This window comes from Culex quinquefasciatus, chromosome 1, assembly GCF_015732765.1.
Source record: "Culex quinquefasciatus strain JHB chromosome 1, VPISU_Cqui_1.0_pri_paternal, whole genome shotgun sequence".
NCBI classification, from domain to species: domain Eukaryota; kingdom Metazoa; phylum Arthropoda; class Insecta; order Diptera; family Culicidae; genus Culex; species Culex quinquefasciatus.
In genome coordinates this window covers 76,271,877-76,285,015 of record NC_051861.1, presented here as the reverse complement: position 1 = coordinate 76,285,015, position 13,139 = coordinate 76,271,877, and the positions used below count along the sequence as shown (strand labels likewise).

The following is a 13,139-nucleotide window of genomic DNA, read 5'->3' as shown; positions in this document are numbered from 1 at the left end:
AATGAATCATTTATTCTTTGCCAAACAGGTTCAAAAACCGCGAGTACTGGCGCACGCACATCCGGCTGCACAATCCGACGACGCCGGTTCCGTGCGAACTGTGCGATCGCGTTTGCCAGAATAAGCGGGCGTGGCGGGCACACATGAAAAATGCTCACGGTACGCCCGACAAGGTGTGTGAGCTGTGCGGCAAGTGTTTCAAGAAGAAGCAAAGTCTGCAGGAGCACATTGCTGCGGTCCACACGGGACAGAAGCTGTTTAGTTGTCCCTTTTGTCCGCGGAACTTTAACTCGAGCTCGAACATGCATACTCACAAGAAAAATATGCACACCGAGGAATGGCAAGCGTCGAAACTGGGCGCGGTCGCGACTACATCCTTTGCTGGTCCGAGTGAGACAGATATGACGAAGGATGGAGCGTTTTTGCAGTGACTGTGGTGTAAGATTTTAAACATCAGGTAGATCTGAATAAAGCGTATTCTGTTCGTTTTGATCATTCTTACTTTAATGATCCGAAATATTCAAACAATTCCTGTAAAACGTATTGCCCGGATAAAAGTAGCATTGAAAACTTATGGACTTAGAGCTCATTCAGAAGCTATTATACTCAATAGGTTCCAAAATTATTTTTCAATCCAATCCCCCCTCCCCCCAACTGCGTTGCGTAATAAAAGAACGCTCCCTTAAAACATAGAGGGGAGACGTTGTCATTTTAGACCACGTTTTCCACTTTTCCTAAAACGAAACTGACAACTTTATCGACCTCATTTTCCTAGGCGAGATAGGACGCAGTATATTTTTTTATAGAGCTGTACCGTCATCGCGTACGCACACTAGCGCACCATTTGATTTTGCTGGTTGACAAAATTTAACCTCACTTTATTTTCGTGTACGTACACGCAATACATACGTCCGTAGATTACGATGATTTAGCATTTTTCCACTTTTGTACTTAAAAAGCCAGATGGCAGCACGATGTAACGTCATGTTCCTTATAGAGCAATCTACGTGCGTATGTATTGCGTGTACGTACACGAAAATAAAGTGAGGTTAAATTTTGTCAGGTAGCAAAATCAAATGGTGCGCTAGTGTGCGTACGCGAAACGTCATAAAGCTCTATAGGCTTTCTAGTCAAAATTTTACCAACACATTCAAAGTATGTTTACATAGGTTTATCTAAACCCGAGCTCACGCACATTAGCGCCCCATTTGTTGTGCTGGCGGGTACAAAAATTAACCTAAATCTTTTTCGTGTACGTACACGCAATACTTGCGCACGTGCGATAACTGTGGCGAAAAGTTCGTAATTTTTGGGTTAAATTATATTTTTTCACTGGGCCTAGAAAGCCTTATCCATATGTTTAAGCAAAGATGGCGTTACGAATGGTGCACACCCTAAATGTCAAAATCACTCGGTGGTATGTACCACAATTACAAAGAAAAACTTTTTTTTTCTTATGTTGGCACCACTGCGCGATTTAGATAATTCGGGTGTGCACTATTCGTAACGCAATCTTTTCCTAAAAATCTGGATAACATTTTAAAACATTTTCGTAACAATCATATCGTAGAGAACAGTTTGCAATTTAGGTGAAAGTTACTTTTTAGTCAACGAAAATAGGCATATTGCTGCTTATGAGCAATTCCATGCCAAATAGGGAATCGGTTCAAAGCAACTTTCTAGACATGTTATCCTTCGCTTATGCCCAGGCACTAAATATTCTAGCAGAACCTGCCAGAATCCTGCTAGAACGCCGTAACTGGGTGTAAGCTATTTTTGTGTATCCAGATTTTTAAGCGAAGATGGCGTTCGAATTGTGAACGCCCGAAATGTCAAAATCACGCAGTAGTACCAACATTACGAAAAAAATGTGCCATGGCATGACAGCCATTTTTTTTACATAATGTTGGTGCTACTGCGCGATTTTGACAATTCTGGCGTTCACAATTCGAACGCCATCTTCGCTTAAAAACCTGGATATGGAGCCAGTTTCACTCGATAATGACATTTGAGAAGGGCGTAAGTGTTTAAAATATTTTTGTAATTCGGAATTTAAATATTTCTGTATCTCGAAGCCGTTGCATCGTATCAAAAAGGGATCAAAGACAAACTTGTAAGAAATTTGACGAGCTTTCCGAAAAAAGACACTGAAAGAAAAAAACACGCAACTATTATGATTTTTTTTTCTGATTTTTAAGTTTAAAAGTGAAATTTGAGGGTGAGCCCACGATTTTTCGTTCAAAATTTTTGAAAAATGAAAAATGCAGGATGGAGCAACTCACCTAAAAAAAAACAAAAATCATTTACTAGAAATGTTTTTTTGAAAAGTTCTCTAAACGTCTAAATTTTCAAAAACGGAGTACGGGAATCGATTCAACAGACAATTTTACATAAAAGTTTCCATATTGACCACTGTCCTAAGTCCAATCCTTGTGAAGTTACAGCGGTTAGAAAAATAAAAATGTTGAAAAAAATGTTTTTTTTGATACTTTTTGACAATTTCTATATGACAGACTTGATTTTTTAGTCACGTAAATATTTTTACCGGAAAGCTTGTCCAATTTCCCATAAGAATGTCTTTGACCACTTTTCGAAATATGTATAAAAAAATTGTATACGACATCAACATTAATGGTTTAAATAAGTGTGAAGATCAATTAGCAGCTTGACTGCATGTAAAAAATCAGTCGATTACAAGAAAATGTATTTTGGTATTTTTTGATGAGAAATATTTTTATCAAAACTGTGAGTAAAATTAATCCATAATCCACAATCATAAAATTGCATAATCCACAATCATAACATGCAGAAATTATGATTTTCATGACAAATACTGGTTTCAGCTCTTGAACAAATGGTAAAGCTTTTTAGTATTGGTTTTACTCCAAACAACCCAATGTTTTCAAATATTTGAAGCGAGCTTTTAATATATTTTTGCATTTTTTGAGAACAAACAATAGAAAGTAATTTTTCAATGATTTTTTTTTGTATTATTATGCAACATGATTTAAATTATACGATAAATTAACATCATTCCATAAAAAGTCTTCTATTTTTCACATTTAACCCTCTATCACCTGTAGTTGCACCAAAAAAATAAAATAAATCAAATTATTCGCTCTACACTGTCTACAGAGTCTACAGCATTGCCTTGGCGTTCTCGATTGCGAGATTCCTACTCGAAACTAGGTGTTCGAAGGCTTGATTGTTGAGGCAATTGCAAACCTCTTTTTACACCTTAGCTTCCATCCATCCCGGGATTCGAACTGACGACCTTTGGATTGTTAGTCCAACTGCCTACCAGCGACTCCACCGAGACAGGACCCAGAGGGAGACGACTCCTACACCTGGACTGAGCTAACGACCTAACCTTTTTAGGTTAGTCCGGGGCCAACATTCACTTCCCGTCCGACGGAAGGCGTGATCAGACAAATTTCGTCTCGAAAAATGCCACCGGGACCGTCTGGGATCGAACCCAGGCCGACTGGGTGAGAGGCAATCACGCTTACCCCTACACCACGGTCCCGGCTGTAGTTGCACCAGTGCTCCATAATTCTTTTACTTCAAATTGTAATTTCTTTAGTACTAGGTATTCAACCAATTGAATTGATTCTTTTTGTACAAATTCGATTTTCATCTCATTTGATCATGGTAATCAAAAACGTAAAAAAAATCTCAATTTTAATTTGGAGGTAAGGAGTTTACATTGTTTTGATGAAATAACATCAATCTATTAAAAAATTACCTAATTGTAATAATTTAATACTCATTAAGCAAGATCTAGTCCCAGTTGCTTTAAAAATTAATATTATCAGAAATAATTCTGATATTATAATTTCGGATAATCTGATTAATTATATATAAACCAAATAATACATTTAATTGAACAAAATCATGTTGAGTTTGTTCATTTGTAATTTTTTCAGAGCATTTTCAAAAAGAAGTTCCAAAAATTTAAGAAAATGTTTACTTCCGCTTGAATTTCGGGAATTCCCTGGAAATTTACAAAACGGGACATTTTTTTTTTTTCGGTAATGTTTGAAAGCATTTAAAACCCCTAGAAACTTATGTTTAGTGCTGAAATCCAATTTCGATAGTTTCAAAGAATGTTTCAGATATCGATTTTTTTGTTTGCAAACTTGTTAAAAGGTATTTAATTTCTTTTGCACCCTCAAAAAAGCAAAAATGGCCTAATTCCCCCCAGGGGGAATTCCTCACCGGTCGATCAAGAGTAATTGTGGATGACCCAAGAAACCTTTCCCACTTATTTTCCATGATGTTATATCACTTTGAAAATAGTTTTTATATAATGAAAATAGTGTTAACATAATGAAATAAGGCACTATTTTGTTAAATATGCATCAAAACTACTAAAATTTGGCAAATGCCTAAAGTTGCCTAAACATGATTTATGAAGTTGCCAGAACTGAAAAAACTAATTTAATTGGAATCGTATAAGTTTCAATTGTTTTCTGTATACCAAGAAAAAGGGTGGCAAAAAACAACATTTTTGCAATTCCGTCGTGAAACTACTTACTTTTCCTGTCATTCTTGAACGACGAAATAGCCTACTTTTCTGTACCAAAAATTACAGAATCGAATAGCAACAGTTTTCAAAATAAATGCTGAAAAGTTCTACTTTTCAGTACTGAAATGAGTGCTGAAAAGTTGAACTTTTCAACACTTGTTTCGAAAAGTGACACTTTTAAACATTTTTTTTTATTTAAACGATTTATTGACAAAATACATGAAAATTTGACTTAACATTTCACTCAATGGGTGTTTTTCGGAATTGCAAAAAATGTTGTATGGAACTCGTTGCAAATCTTTATTTTTTCAGCACTCTTCGTATTTATCCAACTCGGTGAACCTCGTTGGATAAATGTACGACTCGTGCTGAAAAAATCCTCTTTTTGCAACTTGTTGCATAAACTACTATTTTAGTACAAATTTTGAAAAATACTACGAATTCAAACCATATGGGGATGGCGATGTTATTTGACGTGTTTTGTTAGACCCTTGCCTTATAATTGGTCTGAATCCATTTTAAAGCTCAAAATCATGGGTGGCCGATTTCGCCCCCCTGCCACTAACAGTTAATAACTAATTATCCCTTCTCTTGTTTCTTTCCACAGCTACAAAAGCCACGCCGTACTCTACGTGCACATCCGCAACTATCACACGGAGCCACGCTTTGTGTGCGACATTTGTGCGAAACCATTCCGTATAATGTCAGAGTTCAAGAAGCACAAACTATCCCACGAAGATCCGGACAAGCTGAAAATGCAGTGTCCTCATTGTATGAAGTGGTACAAAACCCGTGAATACTGGCGCGCTCACATTCGACTGACGCACCGTTCGAAGCAAAATCAAATGATCAAATGTGAAAAGTGCGAAAAGACCTTTTCTCGCAAGGACAAAATGCGAGCCCACATGAAGCACGTCCACGATGAGCCCACCAAAAAGTGCGAGTATTGCGAAAAGTGCTTCGTGAAGGACATTAGCCTGCGGGAACACGTGGCCTCCCAGCACACCGGCGAAGTGCTGTACACGTGCACGTACTGTCCGAAGACGTTCAATTCGAACGCGAACATGTTCTCGCACCGGCGCAAAATGCACCCGGTGGAGTGGCTGGCCGCGAAGGAACGCTCGAAGCGGCCCGGCAACGGGCTGATTTGGTGGAGAACGTTGCCTCAGAGTCGGCGAACGGAACCAGCATGCAAAATGACTATTGAAATGGGCCACATTGGAAAAGCTTCGTAGAGAAAATAAAATTAAGGAATAAATATTAGCTTATTTAGACTAACGGTTTTATTTTTGAATGTGAAAGAAATTTGAAAGCACTGTTACTAGTTTCACGATGTCACGTTGATTTGAGACACACAACCTAATGTTGATTCACTTTTACAATCAAACTGCAGAGAAAGTTGACGAACTACTAACAATCAATCAGCTATTCAGTGTCTTCTGTAAAAATCAAAATGGCACGATTTCGATTCGAAATGTATTCAGAAATTTTCTGTCAAACTTTCAATACTTATAAAATACCGTCATCAGGTGACATTGGGTCATATAAATTTCAGCATTTTTGTATGACCCAATCTCACCCCCCACCCCCCTATACCCAATGTCACAGCTGATGAGGTAGTTTAACTAATAAAACCTAATTTTTCCTTTATCGCCATAATCTATGCACATTCTTTTATATCATTTCAGATTTCTCTTGCCAGGATCAACCAAACTCCTTCACAGGTGGAAACCAATGGAGTTTGACCGGATATTTAAAAAATAATTGTAATCACTAAAATTTATTGTATATTGTATTGAAACGATGTAGGTTTTTGGTGCTGCTGCTTTGGTGGCTTTTCCTACCGAATAAAAAAATCAATCAATCAATCATTCACCATTAAATAAATTGAAATCTAGCGCAACCTTAAGGCACAATTTTAGCAAAGAAACATACCAGTGCATTCTGTTATCATACCAAAGACATGAACTTGATGAGCTCCAGCCAGCCATACATTTCGGTGTGTGAATATTTTCTAGCTTTTCGAGTGAGAAATGTGTGATCATCAAAACCTCAAAATCATTTCGGCAAGTGTTTGGAATTTAAAAGTCGTTCCAGAACGAAACGAAATGTGACACGGTGCGAAGGGATTGCTGCAGATGTGCGTGAATACCAAGAGTCTCTTGGGAATCAAGAGTTGCATGGTGTCACTTAATGTGTTGCAACAATCACTTAATTATTTCAATTCAGCTTGGGCTCAACATTAAGGAGCTAATTAATTTGAAACTCATTATAGTTGATTGAATGCCTGTCTGAGTTTGCGGGCAGAGTCCGTTGCACTTACAAACCATTCAATAGACAGCAGACCTAAGTTAATCGATCACCATGACTGGTGCAATCCATCTGAACCAGCACCTCACATGCTCGATGAAAATCACAGCAGCTGCTATTAAGTCATATTTGCCCCATTTCACCGCGTAATGCCGTGACCGATGCAGACACTTGTTGTACAGTGTACGACCAAACGAAGAAATAGTGTAGCTACCAACGAGCAATGTTAAGTTTAACCCCAAGTGTTGATTAGCTAAACGGTATTGTATCGAACGATCTCGGCCTGAGGTCTTGAGGTGTAAATATGCTGCGCATGATGTGCTCTGTCATGTTCCATCTAATTAGGTTAACGTGTCAAATGAAGTAATGATAGCGTGGCAAGGAAAAATTGCACGTGTTCATGTCGAATGGTTTCTACTAAGTAGCAATGTTGATGATTTATTGGGATAATATTCTCAAAAACATATTTTAATGGAAACATATTTCCAACAAACAAACAAAAGAAAATTATAACCACATAACTTTAGGACCAAAAATGAAGCCAACAATGCAAATAAAATCACATCATCCTTCGGCTATCGCAAAAAAAAAAACTTGTTTTGCTATCGCTGTAAACCCCAATCATTTTCTTTATGGTTTCTAATTATAATACGACCTTGAGCAACTATTCATCTTTACATCACATAACTCCTCGGCTGACCGAATTCCTTTCCTCTATACAATATTGTCGGCTTAGTCAACTCTCGAAGCAGGTTTTTGTAATCTTGTAGGATTTGCAAACTTGCGCGTTTGTGACTCAACGGCCGTTTGACATTTTGGGCCCCGTTAGTAAGCCGCAATCTCCTTGTGTAGTAGTGGTATGAGGAGTTAAGCACACACAAATAGATACAAAATCTCTTCAAAGTCGGTCAACAATTTAACGGTCAATTTGTTTGATCATATACACGCGTTTGACATGTGTTTTAAGTTATATGCACGCACAATTTTACACATTTTGTGAGGAGTGCATGTTCACAACTAGATGGCTTTAGTGATAAGTGATTGATGAATTTTTGATACAGTTTTTCAAAATGTTACGTTTGTTTATCTGTGAGCTAAGGTAAAACTATTTGCAAGTTGACCACAGACTGAAGGTACCAGATGGAAAGGAAGGAAAACTTGTTTTTTTTTCTGCTTTTTTACGTTGGTTGATAAAAATCAAAGGACGACTGCAGACAAATCATTGGAATGTGAATTAAATTGTGATGGGCTGTTTAATCAATTGAACAGCTACATTTTATTTTTTTACATTCATCTTGAATGTATTTCTTATGCGAGAACTGTCATGTCTACCAATTTATTATTTAAAAAAAAACATTTTAAGCCAAAACTATTTTTTCCTACTTCTAAATGCCCAACATGACCAATCAAGCGTGTCCCAGCGTGTTGCTCGTACTGTCTCAGAACAGGGGTAAGATGTAGGTGTAAGGGCAGTTTGTGTTGGGAACCTCGTGCATGAGATTCTTATACTAAAAATATTGAATGCGGAATTTTCAACTTAAAAAAATCTAAATATGTATATTTGTAATCGTATTTGTAAAAGTAAAAATAATTACAAGCATGTTGATGTGATTCAAACAAATACCAAATCGTTTATTGCCCTCTCAAACCATGGCTGATACGACTGCCGATTAAAAAATGAAATGTGTGAAATTGGACAACTATCCCCCTGTTGCGGGTGCGAAGACCAATTTGTTTCACGATTGAACTAAAAAATTACCACGCGCGTAGCACTTAAACTGTTAAATAAGTAGCAGCGATTAGGGGTGTTGCCTCATCATCACATAAAAAGTGATCGCAAAAAGATCAAACTTCCTTCTCTGCCAGTTCAATCAGCCGCAGATGAGAAAGTTGTGGTTTGGATTTTTGCACCCAAACTTGTACGTGCTGAAATTAATTGATTAAACAATTCCTCACGGTTTGGGGCTCAACTGGCAGGCAGATAGTGGTTGGGTGTTTAGTTGGTTGGGCTTACCTCTGAAAGAAGCGATGTGGGGTCGATCCTCCGGCGTTGGCAGCTGCCGGTTCGGGTATTGTGTGTTTTCCCACGCGCGCGGGCTGTTCTCTTCCGGCCATGCACCTTTTTTTTGAACCGCCGCGGCGCAGAGTGAACCGCACCACGCCAATTCCAATATTTGCCCTTCCTGTTTGCATATGGGAAAACGCAGCAGCAGGGTTACATTAGAGCTCGTTTGAGATACTTTAAGTGGATCTATTATGTTATATTTTACTCATTAGCTGCAAGTTATACCGAAACTATGCGATTTTGGGTATTACTTTGAACATTTCCTGGGGAAAATTGCAGCTCTCAATTTGATGCAACCAAAGTTAGGTGATGCTGTTGCATATTTAGGGGACCTTATAAGTAAAACTTACAGTTTTTAAAGCGTCTGTTTTTTTAAATCTCTTTTGAGTATACATTAAATTTGGTCGCTTTTGACTAAGATATGACAATTTGATTATTACAAATCTCATCACTGTATTGACTAAATCGACTCATATTTGGGACGAAGAATCCTCAAATCGTCGCGAACGTGCTATCTTGTGTAAAACTCTAATTCAATCCTGAGATATTCAACAAAAACTGTAAAACTCCGTGCGTTGTTGTCACTCTTTATATGAAAGAAGCTACGATTTGATCGTGCTACCTTGACACACCCTGAAACTTGCTGCAAGTGCGACAACTGGCAAAAGGAAATTTATTTAGAGGACGTTTTTTCACAGGTACACGACCGACTACTGTAAACATTACAATCATAACTCTGGACTCTGGTAACCAAATTCAACCAAAACTTCGGGACCATGCACATACAGTCTGCCAAAAACAAAACGTATTTATTTTTGTTTACATTGCGTGCTCTTGTTTTTGTTTATTCAAGGTCAAACATCCAAACGCGTCTTTCTCAGAACAACAAAAGGCGACGTGTGACAAGATCCGTGTTTATGCACAGCGGCCTTTCAAAAAGTTTACATTAAAAAATATTAAAAAAGTTATGTTTTTTGTTTTGATTAAAAAACGCAATTTTATTTTTTTCAAGTTAAAAAACGCAATCATATGATTTTTTGTGGATCGTTTTCGCAGCCAAATATTTATTTTTTCACTGCCGTTGTTTATATATCGTGTTTTAATACTTTTACTCACATATAAAATCTTCAGAAAAAAAAAACATTTTGATGGCACTCGATTAGAATCTACGGCAACGTCATGCACATGCTATGACGTTTGCAGTACTGCCTGTGGTATGATAAATGTCAATGCAGGAGTGCCAGTTTAATCCATTTGATTTGACTTCTACTCATATGTTAACACTCTCTTCTTGAAGCTAAATTGGGTACTAAAGCCTTTACACTTTCTCCGATATTCAAGCATTATTAAATCCTTCGCGTGTTTACATTTTAATGCAAAAATAAATTTTGACCGGACATTAGGATAAATGGATCAATATTTCCTTTACCAGTGGTCCTCAGTCGACTCGATATGCCAAAATATTTCGAAATCCAACTTTGTGTATAATTGTAACAAAAATAAATTCATTGGAAATATAATATCAGCAATCTAAGCTTCATTTAGGACTCAATTGTCCAATCCTTTACACTTTCTCATATTCAAGCATTATGCAATCCTTCGCGTGTGTACCGTTCACACACGAATATGGTTTGACCGGGTATTAGTATAAAGGTGATAATTTCACTTTACAAGTGGTCCTCAGTCGACTCGATATGCCATTAATATTTCAAATCAACTTTGTGTATAATTGTAACAAAAATAAATTCATTGGAAATATGTTATATGAAGTAATTATCAACTCATAGTAAAAATATCATACCTCATGTCAATGGTCACACGGGATATACTCAATGTTTACATTTGTTTATAGGACCTTACAAAAAAAGTCTAAAAACAAACTACAAAGTTAAAAAGACTGTAGGGTAGAGTAGTCATCAAAGAGATACGGGGAACAATGATAAAATGGCTCTCACAAGTCGTTACTTCGTGTGTCTACTAGATACACATCTGCCATAATAGTGGCTTTGATTATGGACGCTGGGGTGCAGAAGTAAATTTTGGACAGAAAAAACTTTTTCGCTCGTAGGCTGCCATTTACACCAAAACTAGGGATTGAGTTGGCCTACAATGTCCTTTCATTGGGTTTTGCCAAAATTAAGAATATACCCAGAATCCAGGGCTGTATCCTCGGCTGTATCATTGTTCCCCACTCATTTCAGCCCATGGGTAACAATGAGACACTTTGATTTTTCTTCATTAAACTTTTCAAAATCTATGGAAATCTTTTAAAACATGAATTGAAAGTGATTTTTGGCATATTTATATCATTTAACCAAAAATACAATGTTATTTGGTGTTAATATATGGATTTTACAAAATTTAAACACTTTTTAGTATAACTTTTGTTAATTAAACTTTCATGTTGGCAAAATTGCTGTAAAATGTTCAAGGCAAGTCACCTGTTATGAAACAATATAAAAAGATGATGTTTTACTAGAAAAGTATTGATTTTCATAGAGTGTCTCATTGTTCCCCAGCAGTCTCATTGTTCCTGCCAAGTGCGTCTACAATGAGACAGTTGAATAACTCTGGCTGTAGATGTCGGATCGATCTTTTATTTTGGTCAATGTTAGAACACACTAAAAGAAAGAAAATGCAACAAAAAGCTCATTAAAACATGCTGATGAAAAAATAAAAACAATCGTTGAAAGTTGAAAACCAAAAGTGTCTCATTGATGACTACCCTACCCTAAATGGTATCATGCACCATGGTCGGTTAGGTTTGTCTATGCCCTAAATGTCATACTTTTACAAAGATTTATCAATTAATGAGGTGGCATAAAGTGGGTTATAGTTTGGTGAGCACTGGTCGATATAAACTCCCTGATGTTGCAATTAAGTCCTCGACTACCATCGGGTCTGTGTCATCTTTGAAATGCTGATGCTGCTGCTGCTAGGCTAATAGTGTATTTATTGAGCAATAGCTTATGGAATATCGAAAATAAAACCTGCATGTGTGTCGTCTACGACCTAGTCACACGCATCTCGTCGGAATCTCTGTTTCGATTGTTTGGATCCGCGGCACATTCCGATGACACATATTCCTTCCCACCCCGCCGAGGAGGGTGACCGGCCACCCGGACCTGAACTATACATAAATACGCTAATCGGTAGTGTAAATCACTGTTAACCAACGGGGTATTATGTCAGCTCTTGGGCCGTAACCATATAATGCCGATATGGTGCTAATCGCTGGACAAATTGAGAGTTACTTAATCTTGCCGAGTTTGGTTTCCGAAAAGGAAATGGCCAGGTTCCCGGTGGGTAAACAACGAACAAAAGGTGACCTGCCTTATTGGCATTTGTAATAATAACCTACTTTCCGTTTTTCTTCGAGCGTTTGTGGCAATCATACCATAACTATTGGTGTTGTTGGCTTCTATTTTTTCTCACTGCACGATTATATATTGCTTGTGAATGAATGTGAGGGTGTAGCCAGTGCAACTGCATTGCATGTAACTTCCTTTCTCCCAAATCAAGAGTTACAGTGCATGTGGTCATAAAGGTATTTGCGCGCAAGCTTCTGCATTTTTTGCGTACTTACATGCTGCTTTTTATCTGCCTTAGCTGAAGAAAGTAAACAACAAGGCATTCGCTGTTGCTCGTTCAGGTTTGAAAATTGTTGGCGCTTTTCAAGCGTTTTCTCCCCACACACTTCCATTCTGTGCTGATCATGTTGGTGATATAACTTTTAAGCATGAACAATAAATAAGAAGGAATTAAGTCTTCCGTTACGAGGAATTTGAATTAGTGAATTAGCTGATGTGGAGAATCATTGACGCATTAGTCTCTAATCTAGTCTAATCTAACACTATCACCCTGAGTGCCTCGGTTCGAATTTCGGGGTACACGATTAGTTTTTGTGTTGAACTTGAAATGCACTGCAAATTTGGCGAACCGACGTAAAATTGGAAGTGATTTCAAAACGTAATTAGTAATGTAATGTAAAAAATCCTTTGCTGTGGGGAGCGAGTTATGGCGCTATAACCACGGCAAATAGTGTCCAGGGCATTCGTGGAAATACAATGTCCCATCCCAGAGGGTCCCGGAGTACAAAACCTTCTTAGCATGGTGCTCCCAACAACCAAATCTCGGAGCGTATGGTGGTGTGTCCCCACGCTTCTTCCTCCCCTGTCGATTTAGAATTGTGTTGTTGTTCGAACACTCAGTGCTCAAACTCAACCCAATTACGAG

General features: G+C 37.7%; 2 protein-coding genes across 2 annotated transcripts in view; both read left to right on the top strand.

Moving 5' to 3' along the window:
• The window catches only part of LOC6044984 (zinc finger protein 423), a 29,840-nt gene extending 29,348 nt beyond the window's left edge, over window positions 1–492 (top strand). Inside the window, exon 12 of the mRNA XM_038265340.1 lies at window positions 29–492. Coding sequence (XP_038121268.1) covers window positions 29–431 — 403 coding nt within the window. The 3' untranslated portion in view covers window positions 432–492. The remainder of the gene's footprint in view (window positions 1–28) is intronic.
• An 878-nt stretch (window positions 493–1,370) lies between these two features.
• Window positions 1,371–5,763, top strand: LOC119770432 (transcription factor grauzone-like). The gene is made up of 2 exons (XM_038265336.1): window positions 1,371–1,417; window positions 5,136–5,763. The coding sequence occupies exons 1-2, from the start codon at window positions 1,371–1,373 to the stop codon at window positions 5,761–5,763; spliced, it is 675 nt and encodes a 224-aa protein (XP_038121264.1).
• Window positions 5,764–13,139: the final 7,376 nt, after the last annotated feature.

Excerpts from the sequence above, each read along its gene's own strand:
- LOC119770432 (XM_038265336.1), top strand. The coding sequence starts at position 1,371 with ATGGCGTTACGAATGGTGCACACCCTAAATGTCAAAATCACTCGGTG. Across the intron at positions 1,418-5,135 it reads AATGTCAAAATCACTCGGTG|CTACAAAAGCCACGCCGTAC; the intron begins GTATGTACCACA and ends TTCTTTCCACAG.